The sequence below is a fragment of the Oncorhynchus mykiss genome, chromosome 3, assembly GCF_013265735.2.
Source record: "Oncorhynchus mykiss isolate Arlee chromosome 3, USDA_OmykA_1.1, whole genome shotgun sequence".
Lineage (NCBI taxonomy): Eukaryota > Metazoa > Chordata > Actinopteri > Salmoniformes > Salmonidae > Oncorhynchus > Oncorhynchus mykiss.
Genome location: NC_048567.1, coordinates 69,949,172 through 69,971,374, shown reverse-complemented (window position 1 = coordinate 69,971,374; position 22,203 = coordinate 69,949,172). Strand labels below are relative to the sequence as shown.

Below are 22,203 nucleotides of genomic sequence, written 5' to 3'. Positions count from 1 at the left end.
TTAGTGAATTATATGAATCGTGGATTGAACTGCATCCATCTATTCTGCCAACAATGCCTTACTGTATGTAATGGAAATATGTGTAAAATATAACCTATTTTTAAAACATCGTGTAAAGGTGTGTTCTTAAGAGCAATCGCTCTGGGCGTTCCTTAATTCAGAGCGTTGTCAGATTGTCCGGTCATAAATTCTGAGCGTTTCGCTCTTCGATCATTCAGTGAGCGCACACTGGACACTAGCCGAGGAGTAGGGTTGATCGGAGCGTTCTGATCTCACAACGGCAGTCAAATACACAAGTTTATTGCCCAATTTCTGGAACCGTGACGTCAAAATAAAAAAAATCGACAGTTGACACTGCTGACTTTCACTCTTTCCAAGTTTGCCGTCCAACCCGGATTCACGACAAAACGTTGATCTCCTGCTTACATTGATTATAATTTCTGCAGAAAATGGAAACCTATAGGTAAGGTCATGATAATATGTTCATGCAATATACTTCGACTAGAACGGTTGCCAGAAATGGAAGTGAATTTAATGTATTGTGTGTGTGCGGAGGGAATTAAGCTATGATTCATATTTCACCAAACATTATTCACTTCTTTTTAAGGGGTCTTTATTACAGTGTGAATACACGTCTTGTAGTTAATTGTCATTACCACTTGTGACTAACTGGTGGTAATTGCAGTGTGTAATTACAGGGGCTTTAATAACAAATGATTGTTACCGTGCTAGTCACAAATTCACCGATTTAGTGTTTAGTTTCATAACTGCATCCGATTAATTAATAACTGTCACAAGCTTTTAATATCATGTGGACAGATACACTGGGTGTCCAATATTGCAAGGGTTGGAGGCTCAATAGGCTCTAATTACCTACCAGTGAATGCGCACTCTTCAAAATCTCTTCAAAGTCGTTGCTAGCACATGCCCCCAAAAAGTGTACCATGTGGGTTAACTTGGTTATGTTACAGCCTTATTATAAATGGGATAAAATTGCTCCCCCCCCCCTCCTCATCAATCAACACACAATACCCCATAATGACAAAACAAAAACAGGTTTTTAGACATTTATGAAGAAAAAAAGCAAAACTATGAAATATCACATTTACATAAGTATTCAGACCATTTACTCAGTACTTTGAAGCACCTTTGACAGTGATTACAGCCTTGAGTCTTCTTGGGTGTGCAGCTTTTTTCAAGTCTCTCCAGAGATGTTCAATCGGGTTCATGTCCGGGCTCTGACTGGGCCACTCAAGGAGAGACTTGTCTCGAAGCCACTCATGAGTTGTCCTAGATGTGTGCTTAGGGGTGTTGTCCTGCTGGAAGGTGAACCTTCGCACCAGTCTGTGGTCCTCAAAGCAGGTTTTCATCAAGGATCTCTCAGTACTTTGCTCTGTTCATCTTTCCTTCAATCCTGACTTGTCTCCCAGTCCCTGCCACCGAAAAACATCTTCACAGCATGATGCCGTGAAACATCTTCACCATAGGGATGGTGCCAGGTTTCCTCCAGATGTGACGCTTGGCATTCAGGCCAAAGAGTTCAATCTTGGTTTCATCAGACCATAGAATCTGGTTTCTCATGGTCTGAGTCCTTTAGGTGCCTTTTAGGAAACCAAGCGGGCTGTCATGTGCCTTTTACTGAGGAGTGGCTTCCGTCTGGCTACTCTACCATAATGGCTTGATTGGTGGAGTGCTGCACAGATGGTTGTCCTTCTGGAAGGTTCTTCCATCTTCACAGAGGAACTCAGGAGCTCTGTCAGAGTGGCCATCTGGTTTTTGGTCACTTCCCTGACCAAGGCCCTTCTCCCCAGATTGCTCAGTTTGGCCGGGCGACCAGCCAGTTCTAGGAAGACTCTTGGTGGTTCCAAACTTCTTCTTTTCAAGAAGTATGGAGATCACTGTGTTCTTGAGGACCTTCAATGCTTCGGACATTTTTTGGTAACCTTCCCCAGATCTGTGCCTCGACACAGTCCTGTCTCATAACTCTATGGACAATTCATTCGACCTCATGGCTTGGTTTTTGCTCTGACATGCACTGTCAACTGTGGGACCTCTATATAGACTAGTGTGTGCGCCTTTCCAAATCATGTCCAATCAATTGAATTTACCCCAGGTGGACTCCAAGCAAGTTGTAGAAACATTTCAAGGATGATCGATGGAACAGGATGCACCTGAGCTCATTTTTGAGTCTCATAGCAAAGTTTCTGAATATTTATGTAAATAATGTATATAATTTTTTTTAAATTTCTAACATTTCTAAAAACCTGTTTTCGCTTTGTCATTATGGGATATTGTGTAGCTTGATGAGGAAAACAATTCATTTAAGAATTTAAAATAAGGCTGTAACGTAACAAAAAGGGGAAGGGGTCTGTAGACATTCCGATTGCAATGTAGATGCCCTCACCCGCTAATGACATGCTGACTTTACTTTGGTCTGACCCCGCTACAGGCTTTCCAGCAAGAACCAGGCAGATGTGTCCATATTCAGAGTTTTATTCTCTAGTTCACCACCACACATCCGCACACACACACATAGAAGTGATTCTTGTGTGGTTCTAAGGAAAGGCAGAATAAACTATCATTAGGATCCATATACAAGAGGCTAATGAAATATACATACAATAGTAAAGAGATGACGTGATATACTGTATATGGCATGCTGTTCTAACAGTGGATCTTATAGTATAACATGCAAACACTTGGATATTCACACAGCAGGAATATAGAAGTACCCAGAGAAAGAAATAGAAGGCCTAGGCACTTAAGATTTATGTCCCTCTCTCAGGCCTGTCTACAGATCTTATCTGATCTTAGAAGGCACTGTTACTAGGCTCCTAGGTTGTTAATCAAAGTGCACATGCAAATGGTATTTGTCCCTTCTGGAACCTCTAGAAACTCTGCCATGTTGCCCTCTGATACAGCAGTATCATCTCTAGGCTATACAGTACATTGCAGCGGTAACATTCAAACAATATAAACCTTGCTGATAAACATACTGAGTATTCGGCAATGATAATGACCACAACACTTATTCTAAATGTAGTAATGATAACCACACTAAACCGAGGTAGCATGCACGGGATACACAAAAACAATGCTATCATTAGCTGGTAGCTATCAAAATAACATTACTTATCTACAAATATCTAGCACAGGGCAGCTATAAACAACATCATCACACCAAATATCCCCATATTTACATGCCAATGGACGCACACAACACTCTAGTAAGGAAACAGCATGATAAAGGTCCGTCAGCATCAAACACTTGATTATTTCTCAAGGCGGCAGGTGACAACGCTCTAACTTGGGCGGAGCCCTGGAGTGCGTCCAATGCCCTGATTGATTGGATGAACAGAGGCATGAAGGGTCTGAAGGCCATTCAGGTTGAGCTTTTTTCTTTTTACAGCTGCCCCTGGATTTCTGGTGGATAAAAGGCCTCAATGCGGGACTTAGTCCTGAAAGGGCCTAGTTCTATTCAGCAGGACGGGTAGGGCAGAGGGGCAGAACAGCGAAAGGACCAGACAAGGCCGGGTCCAGTCCTAGTGTGCATCTGGCCGAACTAGAAGGGCAGCTGATCACTTTAGAGGGCCATGCGGGCCAGTAGGGTACTGGCTCCGGTGTGCATAAGGGTCTTAGGGGCCGCCCCATGAAGAAGGTGCACGGAGACGCAAGGACAGTCCTGTGCCACCCGCTGGCAATGGCATGCCACTGGTATGGCGGAGGATCTTCTGACTCAGCTGGTGCAGGGCAGCAGGGGCCCATCCGTGAGCACTGAGTACAATGCTGGAGGCTGGCTACAGCTGGAGGAGGTAGCTCGCCTACTGCCGTGACGAAATTTGGCATTTCGGCCACAGCTGTCGTTTGCAGCTCACTGGTTGGTGACTCTTTCCCCACTGCTGAAGATGATGGCTTCCATGGTGGAGCAGGTGGTTACACCTGGGCAAGGCTTATGAGGGATCTGGAGGCAGGTAACGTTTGGGCCCCAAAGACGAGGTCAGGTGGTCTCTCGTGTGGCAAGGGCTGAGGGTCGTCCAAGTCAGGGGGCTGTGGGCAAAGCAGGTTAGGGAAATCAGGGCCTGATAGGGCAGGGGACTTGGAACCAACTAATGAGACTGAGGACTGCAACCCAGGGATGGAGGGAAGCTGCGAGCCTAGCTGGGCAGGGAACTTTTAGCCTAGCGCTAGTGTAAGTGAATGGGCACCGGCTGAGGTTGGGGGCTACGAACTGGCTAGGAACAGATTGCATATCTAGAGAAGCAGATAACTCTGAACCCAGCGGATCAGGAAACCCATGGCCTAGAACAAGGGCAGATGGTTTGGCGTGTAGCACTGAGGGAGCTGACTGCTTGCTGAGTGAGGCTGCAGACCAACTGAGGTCAGAGAACCTATTGCCATGGGGAGCAGTGGACTGAAGGCCGACTAGAGCTGGAGACAGCAAAACTAGAACGGCTGAAGGCTGGGAGCCTAGTGCTGATAGCGCTGGGCCTGACAGGGAAACTGACTCTGGACCTGACAGGGTCAACGACTGAGGGCTAGTAGAGCTGGAGAAACTGGTACCTTTGAACCTAGCGGGTCAGGAGCCTGATAACCAACCTGGGCTAGGGACTGAGGTCTGACTAATGCTAGAGATAGCTGACCTAATGCAGCTGGAGACTGAGGACCTAGTGCTAGGGACTGAGGACTGAGAACCCAACACAGGTAACTTGTGGTTCAGCAGGGCATAAGGCTGTAAGCCTCATGGTCTAGGTGTCTGTGGACTGACTGTTTCTGGAGATAGCGAGGCTAGTGCAGTGAACTTGGGGCCTAGTAAGGAAGGAGGCTTTAAACCTGGTAGGATAGGCAACAGCCTGCCCACTAATGCAGGGGGCTGCAATCTGAGCAGGGCAGGAGACTGCAGACCTGAAGATGGGGCAGATAACTTAGGGCCTAGCAGGGGGCTTTAAGCCTGGTGGACTAGGATGCTGCATACCCTATAAGGAGGGGTCTGCAGTCCATGCAGGGTAGGATACTTAGGGCCTGGCAGAGCAACAAACGTAGGGGCTACTAGTGCAGGGAACTGTAAACCTAGAAACGGCAGAGGACTTGGGTCTAGCACTATGGCATGAGCCCGGGAACCTAAGTCAGAACAATGTGAACCTGCAACTAGGGCCAGAAACTGAAGGCCGGGTACTGGCAGAAACTGAGAACTTACCAAGGGGGCAGGATAGACTGGACCTACCGGGAAGGTATGGAGCTCTAGACTTACTTGAGAGGCAGGAAACTTAAACCCTACGAGAGAAGTAGGGAACTCTAAACCTGACTCTCCCAGGAGGGGAACTCTGATACTACCAGGAAGGAAGGGAACTCTGACCCCACCGGGGGAGGCAGGGAACTGGACAAGTAGCTCAGGGGGACATCAGGGGTGACTTCTGATGGGTCACCTGCAGTGATGTCTGGCGCGTCCCCTGAGGCAAGGTCTGGAGGTAGAAGGACCCTTGGTGCTGGAACTAGCATGGTGTTGGCAGGCGGGGCTGGAGAGGCCCCAGCTTCCTGGCTGCACTTGACATCTGCAGTAGCTGCAGGCTGTGGCACTATTCTAGGAGCGGGCGAAGAATCCACTGCGGGCTTGGGCCTGGAGCAGGGAGGGGCTCCTGAGGGAGAGCAGGTGGAATCTTTGTGGCTGAAGGTTCCAGGGTAGCAGACAGTCAAACCTCGAGCACCAGAGTGTCTGTCTCGGTGAGCAGGGGGCCCCCACTGGGAGGAGAGCACAATTCTGCAACTGCAGCAAGAACATGCCCCAATGCAGCGGCTGGCTGTGGCTCCACGACTGGAGCAGGCGTCTACTCAACTGTGGCTAGTCGAGAAGCTGGCTCAGGGGGGGTGCAGACATAGGTGTCGTGGACTGTGCACTCTGTAGTTGCCTTTATCTGATGGGGAGCTGGGCCGCCCTGGACAGCAGAGGCGGACCTGGTGATCTGTTGGGTTGGTCGAAATAACCTTTTTGTGCAGCTCATGAAACATAGGACCAACACTTTATATGTGGTGTTTATATTTTTCTTCGGTATATGGCATGCTGTTCTAACAATAGATGCTATAGTATAACATGCAAACACTTGGATATTCACACAGCAGGAATATATACAGTATGTAGCCAGAGAGAGAAATAGAAGGCCTAGGCACTTAAGATGTATGGCCTTCAAGCCTCCCGAGTGGCGCAGCGGTCAAAGGCACTGTATCACTACACACCCTGGTTCAATCCCAGGCTGTGTTGCAGCCGGCCGCGACCGGGAGACCCATGAGGCGGTGCACAATTGGCCCAGTGTCGTCCGGGTTAGGGGAGGGTTTCGCCGGACGGATTGTCCTTGTCCCATCACGATATAGCGACTCCTGTGGCGGGCCGGGCGCAATGCACGCTGACACCGTCGCCAGGTATACGGTGCTTCCTCCGACACATTGGTGCGGCTGGCTTCCGGGTTAAGCGAGCATCGTGTCAAGAAGCAGTGCGGTTTGGCGGCGTTGTGTTTCGGATTTCAGAGGACGCACGGCTCTGTTTTGGAGGACGCATGGGACAAGAATATAACTACAAATTGGGGGGGAAAAGGGTACAAATAAAATAAATAATATTAATACTAAAATATTTAAAAAATACTCAAATAAAAAATAACAAAAAATTAATATTTATGTCCCTCTCTTAGGCCTGACTACAGATCTTATCCGATCTAAAAAGGCACTGTTACTAGGCTGCTACACCGTAATTTTTATGTGCATTTTACCAGTAACAAGGCAATTTGATGGAAAATGCGCAAGGATATTTGCATATGGTTTTTAATGCAGATTTTAGAATATTTGTGTGAAAATCTGTCGCCAATTGAATGGAAACCTAGCTAGTGTCTCCTTTTTACATTTATGTTCTAAACAATATCCTAAATCTAAAGCAATCCACCAATCATACAATATCAACCCACCACCTATCCTGCAATGCAATTTGTGATTCTATTATGGTTCTTCATGTTGATCAGCAAGCCTCTGACATATGTATCCATTTTCACCTTCAGAACACACATTGTCATGTGGACTGTCCTGTGGTTAGTAGAAGTCTTCCTGTGTGCCTCAGGTAAGTTATTCTCATTGCCTCAATAGAGACATGGTGTAAATGCTAAGTTTAGGAGGGGTGGTAATGGTCAGCAATACATCTCAATTGCTTATAGTGTTATGTTGTCTTAAACTCATGTCTCTTGTTGTAACACATCCTCAACCTCTGTGGATATTCAGTATATCTTCAACTGAGACATGGTTCTGAGGTGAAGGTTGTTGTTTCTGGTTTCCTCAATGAAGACTGTTTATCAAGCAGAATCTTAATAATTGCAGTTGTCTTTCCTCAAACCTTTTTGTCACACCCACACATTCTCCCACACATCCTCAGTTCTCCTTTCTAATCCCCCTCGTGTGTGTGTGTGTGTGTGTGTGTGTGTGTGTGTGTGCACGCGCGTGTGTTTAAAGTAACATCCCATCCATCTACAGTGAGGGGAAAAAAGTATTGATCCCCTACTGATTTTGTACATTTGCCCACTGACAAAGAAATGATCAGTCTATAATTTTAATGGTAGGTTTATTTGAACAGTGAGAGACAGAATAACAAAAAAATCCAGAAAAACTCATGTCAAAAATGTTATAAACTGATTTGCATTTTAATGAGGGAAATAAGTATTTGACCCCTCTGCAAAACATGACTTAGTACTTGGCAATCACAGAGGTCAGACATTTCTTGTAGTTGGCCAGCAGGTTTGCACACATCTTAGGAGGGATTTTGTCCCACTCCTCTTTGCAGATCTTCTCCAAGTCATTAAGGTTTCGAGGCTGACGTTTGGCAACTCGAACCTTCAGCTCCCTCCACAGATTTTCTATGGGATTAAGGTCTGGAGACTGGCTAGGCCACTTGATCATTTGCCAGTGGGCAAACGTACAAAATCAGCAGGGGATCAAATACTTTTTTCCCTCACTGTATGTGTGTCAAATCCAATCTAATTTTATTTGTCACATGCTCCAAATATCCTCCCACATGTCACACATCCTCAGTTCTCCTTTCTACTCCCCCTCCTGTGTGTTTTTACAGTAACATCCCATTCATCCATCTGAGTATGTCAAATCCAATCTAATGTTATTTGTCACATGCGCCGAATACAACAGGTATAGATAGACCTTACCGTGAAATGCTTACTTACCAGCCCTTAACCAACAATTCAGTTTAAAAAAAGAGTTAACAAAATATTTAGTAAATAAACTAAAGTAAAAATAAAATAAAAGTAACACAATAAAATAACAATAATGAGGCTATATACACAAGGGGTACCAGTATCGAGTCAATGTGCGGGGGTACAGGTTAGTCGAGGAGTTTGTGTGCGTTTACAGTAACATCTCAGTCATCCATCTACGAGATTGTGTTTACAGTAACATCCCAGTCATCCATCTACGAGTTTGTGTTTACAGTAAAATCCCAGTCATCCATCTATGAGTTTGTGTTTACAGTAACATCCCAGTCATCCATCTACGAGTTTGTGTTTACAGTAAAATCCCAGTCATCCATCTACGAGTTTGTCCCAGTCATCCATCTACAATACTATTATTATTTTCACATGCACGTATACACTTCTCTTTGTATATCAAGCAGGCTCACACACACACCCTCTGTTGTCCTTTGAGAGAGAAAGATATCACTTTTGCTATTGCTGCTTGGCAGCTTCAGGACAAGAGACTTGATCAGCAAAAAGTTGTTTACTCAGAATGGGAAACATTTAGTAGAAGAAAAAAAAATGTTTATATTGGACAAATTCAGCCTGGGTCTTGCCAGGACACACAGCGAGCCCTGCCACAGGCATCCTGTGTAACACAGCTGAAGTCAAGCCTGGGTGGGGGGGCTTGACTTACTACAAGTTTAGAAAGCTGTCCACTAGACTAATTTACCAATCTAAAAACATTTAGCTGACGGGCTAATTGAGTAACTGTTGATGCACAACCAAATTCCGAAATTGCACCTTGTATATTCTATTATTCTAACTCTCAACAGTAAGTTGAGACCCAGACTTCCTGTGTGTGAAACTGGTCCGTGGGCCTACAGAAGGGGGGCGGCATGTCAGTTGCTCTAGGCCATTGTCATAGTCCTGGAGGGCCGATGCCGCTCGTTTTATAGTCAATAAATCCATGAATTCCCTTAACCAAATGTCCATGCTAATGTAACAGTATAACTTTAGTCCGTCCCCTCGCCCATACCCGGGCTCAAACCAGGGACCCTCTGCACACATCAACAACTGACACCCACGAAGCATCATTACCCATCGCGCCACAAAAGCCGCAGCCCTTGCAGAGCAAGGGGAACCACTACTTCAAGGTCTCAGAGCAAGTGACGCCATCGATTGAAACGTGGCGCACCACCGCTAACTAGCTAGCCATTTCACATCGGTTACACTAAGCACTGAGGTTTACACTCTTTCCAATTCATAAGTATTGTCCATTTGACTGTTATGAAGGCCAATGCAATGATACATTGCGTGGTTCTAGGTTGGATATTGTCCACCCTACTTCCTAACAGGCACACCACAAGACAAAGTGGGATACATACACTCAAAATTCCAGTCAACATACAATCTACATCAGTCAAATCTTTTAACGACTGGACATTTCCAAAACGGATTCATTGGTGTACCAACCTCACCGCAGCCATGCCAACACAAATCTGAAAGTCTTTGATCCATGTTTTTCAACATGTGAAGTGTGATATAATCCCGGTGAAGTCCTTCATTGTAATAATTGTATACCTTTGACAGTTGGATATGGATGTTGTGTTTTTGTGTTTTTCCATATTGCATCCCACTGTGCTGCTGTGAGAGATATACCCAAGTCCTGTTCCTTGTGTATCAGAGTAGGGATGTTGCTGTTAAGGGAGGAGAGGGGGGGGGGGGGCAATGCAAATAGTCCGGGTAGCCATTTGATTAGCTGTTCAGCAGTCTTTTGGCTTGGGGTAGAAGCTGTTAAGAAGCCTTTTGGACCTAGACTTGGCGCTTTGGTACCGCTTGCCGTGCGGTAGCAGAGAGAACAGTCTATGACTAGGGTGGCTGGAGTCTTTGACATTTTTTAGAGCCTTCCTCTGACACCACCTGGTATAGAGTTTTTTTTTTTGAAGATGGGCAGGGACTCTGCTGTCCTAGCTTCAGGGGGAAGCTGGTTCCACCCTTGAGGTGCTTGGACTAAGCTGAGCGGGAGCTGGATGACATGAGAGAACTTGGGAAGGTTGAAAACCAGGCAGGCTGCAGCATTTTGGATAAGTTGCTGGGGGTTTGATGGCATAAGAGGAGAGCCCAGCCAACAGCGAGTTGCAGTAGTCCAGACGGGAGAGGACAACTGCCTGGATAAGAACCTATCGCCACTTCCTGTGTGAGGTAGGGTCGTACTCTACGGATGTTGTAGAGCATGAACCTAGAGGAGCGGGTCACTGCTTTGATGTTTACAGAGAACGACGGGGTGTTGTCCAGGGTCACGCCAAGGTTCTTTGCACTCTGGGAGGGTCGACACTGTGGAGTTGTCAACCGTGATGGAGAGGTCTTTGAGTGGACTGGCCCTCCCCGGGAGGAAGAGCACTTCAAGGTTGCGCTTAAGGTGATGGGCCGACATCCAAGTTAAGATATCTGCCAGGCCTTCAGAGATGTGTTTTGCCACCTGGGTGTCAGAAAGGGGGAAGGGGGAAAATAGTTGCGTGTTATCCGCATAGCAATGATAGGAGAGACCATGTGAGGATATGACGGATCCGTGTGACGTATAGAGAAAAGAGGAGAGGGCCTAGAACTGAGCCCTGGGGGACAACAGTAGTGAGAGAGAGAAAAGGAAACAAAGTAGTGTTCAGAGACCTGGAGGGGGGTTGCAGTGAGATTAGTAGGTGAGCAGCCTCTAGTAAAGATGAGGTCAAGCGTATTGCCTGCCTTGTGAGTGGGAGGAGATTAGGAAAAGGTGAGGTAATGTGTATTGCCTGCCTTGTGAGTTGGAGGGGATTAGGAAAAGGTGAGGTAAAGTGTATTGCCTGCCTTGTGAGTTGGAGGGGATTAGGAAAAGGTGAGGTAAAGTGTATTGCCTGCCTTGTGAGTGGGAGGGGATTAGGAAAAGGTGAGGTAAAGTGTATTGCCTGCCTTGTGAGTGGGAGGGGACTATGAAAAGGTGAGGTAAAGTGTATTGCCGGCCTTGTGAGTTGGAGGGGATTAGGAAAATGTGAGGTCAAGAGGCAAGGAGGGGAAAGAGTTGGAAATAAATTAATCGAAGGCCGACGTCATGATGTTATGTGTTTAAAGTAATAACCTGTCCTAATTTCTAATCTCTCAAAACATGAGATGTCAAATATGATCTCAAACACCACCTGCACCGCCAGCTAACTGACTGAACAAAAATAGAAACGCAACATGTAACAAAATATTTTACTGAGTTACAGTTCATACAAATGGAATAAATTAATTAGGCCCTAATCTATAGATTTTACATGACTGGGAATACAGCTATGCATCTGTTGGTCACAAATACCTTAAGGTAGGGGCGTGGATCAGAAAACCAGTCAGTATCTGGTGTGACCACCATTTGCCTCATGCAGCGTGACACATCTTCTTTGCATAGAGTTGATCAGGCTGTTGAGTGTGGCCTGATGTCCAGCTCCTCTTTAATGGCTGTGCGAAGTTTCTGGATATTGGTGGGAGCTGGATAAGCTGCCGTACAGTGCCTTGCAAAAGTCTTCATTCCCTTGGCTTTTTCCCTATTTTGTTGCATTACAACCTGTAATTTAAATAGATTTTTATTTGGATTTCATGTAATGAACATACACAAAATAGTCCAACTTGGTGAAGTGAAATGGAAAAAATAACTGTTTCAAAAAATAAATAAAAAAATCTAACTGAAAAGTGGTGTGTATTCACCCCCTTTGCTATGAAGCCCCTAAATAAGATCTGGTGCAACCAATAGCCTTCAGAAGTCACATAATTAGTTAAATAAATTCCACCTGTGTGCAATCTGTCACATGATCTCAGTATATTCTGTTCTGAAAGGCCCCAGAGTCTGCAACACCACTAAGCAAGGGGCACCATGAAGACCAAGGAGCTCTCCAAACAGGTCAGGGACAAAGTTGTGGAGAAGTACAGATCAGGGTTGGGTTATAAAAAAATATCAGAAACTTTGATATTAAAAAATGGAAAGACTATGGCACCACAACAAACCTGCCAAGAGAGGGCCACCCACCAAAACTGACAGACCAGGCAAGGAGGGCATTAATCAGACAGGCAACAAAGTGACCAAAGATAACCCTGAAGGAGCTGCAAAGCTCCACTGCAGAGATTGGAGTATCTGTCCATAGGACCACTTTAAGCTATACACTCCACAGAGCTCGGGTTTATGGAAGAGTGTCCAGAAAAAAAGCCATTGCTTAAAAAAAGAAAACACGTTTGGTGTTTGCCAAAAGGCATGTGGGAGACTCCCCAAACATATGGAAGGAGGTACTTTGGTCAGATGAGACAAAAATTGAGCTTACTGGCTACCAAGGAAAACGCTATGTCTGGCACAAACCCAACACCTCTCATCACCCTGAGAATACCATCCAGATGAGCAGATGAGCTTCCCTGAGACGATTTCTGACAGTTTGTTAAAATATTATTTGGTTGTGTTAACCCACAGTTTCATCAGGTGTCTGGGTGGATGGTCTTAGATGATATAGCAGGTGAAGAAGCCGGGTGTGGAGGTCCTGGGCTGGAGTGGTTACACATGGTCTGCGGTTGTGAGACCGATTGGACGTACTGTCAAATTCTCTAAAACGACTTTGGAGGTGGCTTATGGTAGAGAAATTAATGCTCAATTATCTGGTAACAGCTCTGGTGGACATTCCTGCAGTCAGCATGCCAATTGCACACTCCCCCAACTTGAGTTAACTTTGGCATTGTGACAAAACTGCACATTTTAGATTGGCCTTCTATTGTCCCCAGCACAAGGTGCACTTGTGTATTATTTTGTTTAATCAGTTTCAAGATATGCCACACCTGTCAGGTAGATGGATTATCTTGGCAAAGGAGAAGTGCTCACTCACAGGGATGTAAACACATTTTTGCACAAAATTTGAGAGAAATAAGATTTTTGTGCATCTGGAACATTTCTGGGATCTTTCATTTCAGCTCATTTTCGCATTTATATTTTTGTTTCGGTATATGTCCCAAATGAATTGAAAAGATCGGCACCACATGCCCCCATGATGACTTCTAATCATTATTGATCCAAGGAGCCCAATGCTAGCTAAACGCTGCTAAATATCACAAATGGGCACTTACAAACTGTCTGGGTCAATGAAAGACTGCCAAGGCTGGTTGTGTTAATCCACTGATGCAAAATTCCTCACTTTGTTTACCTAGCTAACCTAAGTACTACATAAAGCTGTTGCGGTGACTGTATTTCTGCCACACCAGTACTCTGGAGTCATGACGGCAGTAACATTTCACGTGATCGCTGAGTCATGGTAATCTCTTCTTGTGCACTCTGAACATGCATTGATCGTACCCAACTCACTAACGACCATCAGGTCGCTAATGGCCTGGTACTCAGCACTATTGCCCCTCTAGCCACTCTGACATTAATGAAAATACAATCGAAAATCACATAAATAGTATCATGCTTTTAAAACTCAAATCACTGTGATGATCAATTTGAAGAAAGAAGTTCAACAACAGGTTGAGCCTGAATGGAAAACATGGTCGTTGTGGATGTGTTTCAAAGCCAAACAATGAAATGGACAGCACTTTCTAAGCTGATGATTACAGTTATAGGGCAGTATTTTATATTTTCATAATTAATAGGCTGACATTACCTTTAGCTATACAAAATATTTCACCACCGTGCATTTCCATCTCCTCATCAATCATTCATTCCTTTCTCGAGTGCGAAGAGAGAGGGGATGTCAACAAACATGTTAAGTTGTGAAAACATTTTACTATCGATGTTCCCAACCAGATTTCACTTGGTTTCCCAAATTAAGCAATGGGTATCTCCAGGAACAGTCTTGGAGAGCCCATGGCATACAGAGTACTGGGTATCTCCAGGAACAGTCTTGGAGAGCCCATGGCATACAGAGTACTGGGTATCTCCAGGAACAGTCTTGGAGAGCCCATGGCATACAGAGTACTGGGTATCTCCAGGAACAGTCTTGGAGAGCCCATGGCATACAGAGTACTGGGTATCTCCAGGAACAGTCTTGGAGAGCCCATGGCATACAGAGTACTGGGTATCTCCAGGAACAGTCTTGGAGAGCCCATGGCATACAGAGTACTGGGTATCTCCAGGAACAGTCTTGGAGAGCCCATGGCATACAGAGTACTGGGTATCTCCAGGAACAGTCTTGGAGAGCCCATGGCATACAGAGTACTGGGGATCTCCAGGAACAGTCTTGGAGAGCCCATGGCATACAGAGTACTGGGTATCTCCAGGAACAGTCTTGGAGAGCCCATGGCATACAGAGTACTGGGTATCTCCAGGAACAGTCTTGGAGAGCCCATGGCATACAGAGTTTGGGTGGAATATCACCTGTTACGCAGCAAGAGGCTGCATGCTCCTCAAAGAGTGGTTGATGCATGGAGTGAAATAAATTGTTTTATAAGCCCAGACATTTCTATGTAATCCTGTGTGAAAGCCGAGTTTTGATGGTTGCCACTAAAAAGACGAGTATCCCAGCTGCTACTATATTTTATTATTTATTTCTCAACTGCTCTTGCTCTGAGAAAGAGCAATTCGCTATTTGAGTGCATACGGCTGGCATGTACTGTATATTTGCCCCTGCCCCTGTTCCTGACCATTTTATGGATTATTTTAGCAAAAGAGAAATGCTCATTAACAGGGATGAAAAACAAATTTGTGCACAAAATCCTGAGAGAAGTCATCTTTTTGTGCGTATAGAATTTCTGGGATTTCTGGGCTATTTTATTTAAGCTCATGAAACATGGGACCAACACTCTACATGTTGCGTTTATATTGTTGTTCAGTGTAGTTTTTCACGACTTAACAAGGGAGGTTCTAGTGAGGTGAGAGAGGCTGTGTTTGCTAACATGGGAGTGTTGGTTTCTTTAGGAGAAAGGGGCAGAAATAGTCTCATAAATAGAAATAAAATAAAATGTTATTGGTCATATACACATGGTTAGCAGATGTTAAGGTGAGTGTAGCGAAATGCATGTGCTTCTAGTCCCGACAGTGCAGTAATATCTAACAAGTAATCTAACAAATTCACAACAACTACCTTATACACACAAATGTAAAGGGATGAATAAGAATATGTACATATAAATATATGGATGAGAGATGGCCGTGTGGCATAGGTAAGATGCAGTAGATGGTATAGAATACAGTATGTACATATGAGATGAGTAATGTAGGAAATGTGGACATGATTAAAGTGGTGTTATTTACAGTGACTAGTGATACCTTTATTAAATCTATTTATGACATTTATTAAAGTGGCCAGAGATTTGAGTCTGTATGTTGGCAGCAGCCCCTCAATGTTAGTGATGGCTGTTTAACAGTCTGATGACCTTGAGACAGAAGCTGTTTTGTTATTGGGATGTTACTGGAAACACACACACACTCGCCGTCTTGTTTAACTTACCTTGTGGGGACACACAATGTACACTGCATTCGGAAAGTATTCAGACCCCTTGACCAAACTGAGCAATCGGGGGAGAAGGGCCTTGGTCAGGGAGGTTACCAAGAACCTATCTCTGCAACACTCCACCAGTCAGGTGTTTATGGTAGAGTGGCCAGACGGAAGCCACTCCTCAGTAAAAAGCACATGACAGCTCGCTTGGAGTTTTCCAAAAGGTACCTAAAGACTCCCAGACCATGAGAAACCAGAGTCTCTGGTGGATGAAACCAAGATTGAAATCTTTGGCCTGAATGCCAAGTGTCATGTCTTGCACCATCCTTATGGTGAAGCATGGTGGTGGCAGCATCATGCTTTGGGGGTGTTTTTCAATGGCAGGGACTGGGACACAGTCAGGATCGAGGCAAAGCTGAATGGAGAAAAGTACAGAGAGATCCTGATGAAAACCTGCTCCAAAGCGCTCAGAACCTCAAACTGGGGCGAAGGTTCACCCGTCAACAGGACAACGACCCTAAGCACACAGCCAAGACAACGCAGTAGTGGCTTCGGGACAAGTCTTTGAATGTCCCTGAGTGGCCCAGTCAGAGCCCGGATCAAACATCTCTGGTGAGACCTGAAAATGGCTGTGCAGTAACTCTCCCCATCCAACCTGACAGAGCTTGAGAAGATCTGCAGAGAAGAATGGGAGAAACTCCCCAAATACAGGTGTGCCAAGCTTGTTGGGTCATACCCAAGAAGAATCGAGGATGTAATCGCTGCCAAAGGTGCTTCAACAAAGTACTGAGTAAAGGGTCTGAATATTTATATATATGTAATATTATGTATTTTTTTAAACCTGTTTTTGCTTTGTCATTATGGGGTATTGTGTGTAGATTGATGAGGGGGAAAAACTATTTAATACATTTTAGAATAAAAATACCTAACAAAGTGTGGGAAAAGTAATGTGGTCTGAATACTTTCCGAAGTCACGGTAAACATTCAAAATCCTATTTTCCCTAAACCTGACCGTAACGCTAACCCCAAAATCTAACCTTAACCCTAACTCCTAAACCTAATTACATCCCTAACACTAATTCTACCTTCACCCCCTAGAAATAGCATTTGAGCTTGTAGGGACTAACAAAAATGTGTTTGTGTTAGTTTACTATTCGTGTGTGACATATACCCACAAGTATAGTTAAACACATCCATAGATGGATGACTGGGATTTCACTGTAAACACACACACACACACACGCACAGGAGGAGGAATAGAAAGGAGAACTGAGGAAGTGTGGAAATTTGTGTGGGTGTGATAAAAATGTATAGATACAATTGACTAAGTCAGATTTTAAGATTATGCTTGATAAACAGTCTTCATTGAGATATAAAAAGTGTGTGCTCTTGTGTGTGTGTGTGTGTGTGTGTGTGTGTGTGTGTGTGTGTGTGTGTGTGTGTGTGTGTGTGTGTGTGTGTGTGGTTCCAATAATGTGCGGTATCATGTTTATTGGCAAACAATGTGTTGTGATATTGCACAATAACCGTTTTGAGAGAAACCACATACCTCCTTTTTAAAGTCTGGTTCTTCTTGTTTACTGTACTCCTCTGTACAAATGGGAGATTTTGTTGTTGTTGCCATTTCAATGTTTTTTCTTATCTTGTTAAAGACCAATGCAACTTCCCTAAAACATTATTGAAATTAACCTTGAACCTGCTCAACTGAGCTTTAAAAAAATATTCTAGCCCATTTGGAGCCGCTCCAAGCTATTGTGGGACAAAACGTCCTCCTGCAATGCCCCTGCAAGAAGAGAAACGAGAGAATGGACATGAAATGGCAGTTAGAAGACCATACCACCGTGCTTCACCACAGTGGAAGTCATAACACCACAAACATCGGGGAGGGATATCAAAACAGGGTCAATCTCTTTCAGAATGAAGATAAGGACAACTGTTCCCTGCTCCTCTCAGGCATCACTGTCGCAGACAATGGGATGTACAAATGCTTCTTTCAAACCGAGACTTTGGTCTACATTCACATCACTCTGCATGTGATTGGTAAGACATTGTTTTGCTTGTTTTTTGTTGTTGTTGTTGTTGTTCATTGTCATTCTGCTATTGGTTGATTTATTTGTTTTCTCCTGCCCCCTTTTCTACTTCATAAATGACTCCATTTCAGGCTTGCTGCAGTTGATTTATCTCCTCTCTTCTCTCCAGCCAGCTACAGTGTCTGTATGTACCAGGTACTAGACCAGGCTCCGATGGGTTCCGGATGGGAAGAGAGGTTCGGGGTGTACCAGTGTAAAGCCAACGGGGGATACCCAAAGGGCCAGATTCACTGGAAGATGGGTGGACATCCTCTGGTGAACACCTCCAGGAGGGATGAGACCCACCTGGATAACTCTACAGGACTATACAGTCTGACCAGCATCCTGACCATGGATCGGAGTCAGGGTGAAAAACTGCAGTGTATGGTGGAGAACACAGACCAGGCATCTAAACTCAACTCCACCTGCAAGGAAAAGCCTGGTGAGTACACAAGACTAGTGACACCAGTAGCCATAACACAGCAGCAGTAAATCACGGTACTGTAGTCAGGGTCAGGAGTTTTAGCCCCATAGTGATTTCATTGAAGAATGTTGGTTAGAGTCTCAGCTTGTACCCAAAAATCCCAAAACATCTGCATAGGAATGCATGAGAATGAAAAGCTAGGAGTGGGTGCATGCGTATGTGTGTGAAAGTGCATGAGGGTGGGGGAATCTAGGGGCAAGCACAGGCATAAACACAGAAAAGGAAAAAAACTCTAAGCTAGAGTGAAACTACAGAGAAACAACAGCGTTATCTTTGGGACTAAACTATTGGCATTACCGATGATGTAGTCTTTCCTCTGACTGAACACAAATGTTTGGATAAAAATGAAGAAGCTGGAATACACAGTGATGTGTTGAAGAGTAGTAGACAAAGAAAGTTACACTGCTGTGACAAATCGGGAGGAAGTTAGAGTTTCATTTGGAAAGTCTTCTCACCACTTGGTCAAGTTACACTAAGAGGTCTGCCTTTTCAAATTCCTCAGCTTTTTGGCTTCTCCGTCTCTCATCTAAAACACGTTTTTAGAGCATTTCATAGTTTGTATTAACTATTTCTATGTTTTCTGTTTCCTCTCTGCTTTCCAGTATACATTAGAGAGAGTCCATTGGGGAGTCCTGATAAAGTAGCAGTAGCAGCAGGTGTGTCTGTCAGCGTGGTTGTGATGCTTGTTGCGGGAGTCCTGCTGGTGATCTTCTTACTGACTAGATGTCACCGCCGTGAAACGTCAACGGTGAGCCCTTGTCCTTATTATACCACTGTGATATCAGTCCGAGTGTTAATGCTGCTTGGATCTAGAAAAAATGCCAGCATCTGGGCACAAATCAGAGCGCAAACTGCAAAGGTGTTAGAATTACAAATAAAAAAGACTAATAAGACTAACAAACCTCATACCGAACTTGCACATTCAATCTGATATTGATGCATCTAAATAGCGATTGAATAGAGCAGTTTCAGTCCGTGTGTGTGATTGATTCATGTTTTATTTTCCCTGGAAGAAGCAGAGCGACACAGAGGATAGAAGCGTGACCCAGCAGTTGAACATGTATGAACACTGAGTGTGTGGAGCATCTTCTCCCTCTGATACAACAATCTCTCCTCAAATGACGGACGACAAAATGGAGGGATGGTGACTTGCAACAAGACAAACTTAAACTTAAAATAATGCCTGTGTTCAAAGTAGCATTGTGGAGCAGCATTGAGCAATGTATTGTAATGTCATGTCTGAACCATATTCTGTGGCAGGAAGTGAAAGAAGTGGAGAACAGCATGATGGGAGAAATGACTGGTCAATGGACTGAACATGAGCCGAACTCAGTAAATGAAATCCCAATAAATAAAGTAGACCTAAGGCAGCCTGTATATTATAGAGTTGACTAACTACAGGTGCATTCACATTTCTAAGAAGAGAAGCAGATGATACAGGACTACTATAGTTAACAGCCATCATGGAAACTCTTGTTACATACATCTACCGCATGTTCCTGGTGTTACCCATTTGAATCATGTTGATAATTCAGGTTGATAATTCATGTTGATAATTCGCTTTCATGTACAGCAGTCATTTCACCATTTAAATATGAATTTAATTATCTGAATAATGTGAAGAATTTGACATGATCAATGTTTTCATTGCTGCTTATTATTATTATGTAGCTTGCTGTGAAACAAGCATGTCATGGAATGACTAAATCAAAAGATTAGTAACACTTTGGTCCAGGGTCCGTTTTGTTGTATTATTAACCATATTGGTTAAGCTTACAACACAGGAAGAGCTGATCGGAAATCAGGGAAATAAAATGACTTTTTATAGGTCTTGTCCCGAGGGACTAATACAAGTTTCACATCTGTGTTCATATTTATTTTGTGAGAGAAAAAAACTACAGACATTATACAAATACATTATCCGCCCACCTCTCCCCTTTCCACCCACATGACCTGCTTATTTGAGTACAAATATCAAAGTAGTGATTTTAAACTGTTAATTGTTGGAGTCCATATGTTGATACTTGGTTGCCTGGGTGTTAGGTGCAGTGAAGTTAGTCATCATTAAGCAGTAAGAGATTGGCAAGACAAGGGATTGGTTTAGATAAAATGCTTGATAATGATGAAGACAGATTGCCAAAAGGAGAACAATCTGTTTTAGTACTTTTATACCACTCATATTTTATGCTGTAAGTGACAATACTGGCTGTTTTTCTGTGTGGGAAAGTATTGTTCAGTTGTTTTTATGTGTTTGTACTGTTGGAAAGTAGCTGAAATTCTCTGTCCTCTTCCTTCTTGGTGTTTCTTTTTCAAATAAACTATGTACTGTGAATATGAAATGAGATAAACCCTATATTAAATGCCATAATAAACCCTATATTAAATGCCATAATAAACCCTATATTAAACGCCATAATAAACCCTATATTAAATGCCATAATAAACGCTATATTAAATGCCATAATAAACGCTATATTAAATGCCATAATAAACCCTATATTAAATGCCATAATAAACGCTATATTAAATGCCATAATAAACGCTATATTAAATGCCATAATAAACCCTATATTAAATGCCATAATAAACGCTATATTAAATGCCATAATAAACCCTATAATAAATGCCATAATAAACGCTATATTAAATGCCATAATAAACGCTATATTAAATGCCATAATAAACCCTATATTAAATGCCATAATAAACGCTATATTAAATGCCATAATAAACGCTATATTAAATGCCATAATAAACGCTATATTAAATGGCATAATAAACCCTATATTAAATGCCATAATAAACGCTATATTAAATACCATAATAAACCCTATATTAAATGCCATAATAAACCCTATATTAAATGCCATAATAAACCCTATATTAAAGCACAGCATTGATTGTCACTGCTACGCAGATGATACACAGCCTCACATTTCTGCGTCACCAGAGAATTCTAGCTCCACGGATACATTATTAGACTGTTTTAGTGAGTTAAATAACTTCCTCCAGCTAAATCGAGACAAAAACCTAGGTACTTATTGTTGGAGCCAAAGCACAGCGAGAGAATCTAGCAGCATATTTTAATTCACAGGCAATAAAGATAAAACAAAAGGTAAAAAAAACCTAAGTGTTATTTTTATATTCTGAAGTCAATTTCGAATCACACATTAGGAATGCGACCAAAATTGCTTTTTACCAGGAACATTTTGAGGTGTGGATGTTTCTCTCTCAGGCTGATACAGAGAGACTCGTCCATGCTTTTATTACATTCAGGTTTGACTACTGTATTGCTCTCCTGTCTGGTCTACCCAAGAAAGCCATTGGTCAACTGCAGAACATACAGAATGCTGCAGCATGGGTACTGACCAAGATCAGACGGAGAGCACACATTTCATAGGTTTTAAGGTCTCTGTACTGGCTGCCTGTGAGTTCTGTAATGCACATTGCATTGCAGTCCATGTCTGAAATGTTCTGTATAAAAAAGCTTGATTTGATTAAATGTCAAAATAAACGCAATATTAAATGCTATATTCTAATCGTCCCTCTGTCTGAGATGTCCTCTGCCACATTGACTTTAAGGATTTGCTCTTTGCAAGAGTCAATTCAGTTTCAACGCTATATTTCCGAGACCAATTAAAACCTCATTAAATTGTTGACATAACTATGGCATGCCATCAGGTAAGGTAAGTCAAGTAATTCAACAATTGAATGCGATATCTCAGCTTACTCATCATCATAAATCAGCCTTGGCCTGATTTCAACTAGAGAGGACGGGTATATTGTAGTCTTGTTCATGTAAACGGTAAACATTTCAAGTTAAGCTATACTAGTCCTCAACATCTGCAAAATAAGGAGTTATCTTACTATAACCTTAATCAGAAGTTTTAGTTTTAGATAGTTTTATCTATAGTTTTATAATAGATATTAAACGATGTAGCTATATATAGTTTACACAGGGCACACCCATTCTCATAATAGTTTATACGGTGTTACAGTAATCACAGGAGTATGTTAACCTC

At 43.3% G+C, this 22,203-nt stretch overlaps 1 protein-coding gene across 4 annotated transcripts; it reads left to right on the top strand.

Moving 5' to 3' along the window:
* Window positions 1–201: 201 nt before the first annotated feature.
* On the top strand, window positions 202–21,710 carry LOC110520490 (ICOS ligand). Of its 4 annotated transcripts, none has more exons than XM_021597853.2 (6): window positions 202–463; window positions 7,038–7,096; window positions 17,582–17,668; window positions 17,828–18,139; window positions 18,784–18,929; window positions 19,195–21,710. In XM_021597853.2, the coding sequence occupies exons 1-6, from the start codon at window positions 450–452 to the stop codon at window positions 19,252–19,254; spliced, it is 678 nt and encodes a 225-aa protein (XP_021453528.2). In that variant the 5' UTR covers window positions 202–449; the 3' UTR covers window positions 19,255–21,710. The 4 variants fall into 4 exon arrangements, with proteins under 4 accessions (XP_021453528.2, XP_021453524.2, XP_021453526.2 ...); XM_021597849.2 differs by having other exon boundaries at window positions 203–463; window positions 17,357–17,668; XM_021597851.2 differs by having other exon boundaries at window positions 204–463; window positions 17,357–17,668; window positions 19,201–21,710.
* The last annotated feature ends 493 nt before the right edge of the window (window positions 21,711–22,203 follow it).

Bases quoted from the DNA above. Each gene is read 5' to 3' on its own strand.
- LOC110520490 (XM_021597849.2), top strand. The intron at 7,097-17,356 runs GTAAGTTATTCT...AAAATATTCTAG, and splicing joins AGTCTTCCTGTGTGCCTCAG to CCCATTTGGAGCCGCTCCAA. The intron at 18,140-18,783 runs GTGAGTACACAA...TCTGCTTTCCAG, and splicing joins CACCTGCAAGGAAAAGCCTG to TATACATTAGAGAGAGTCCA.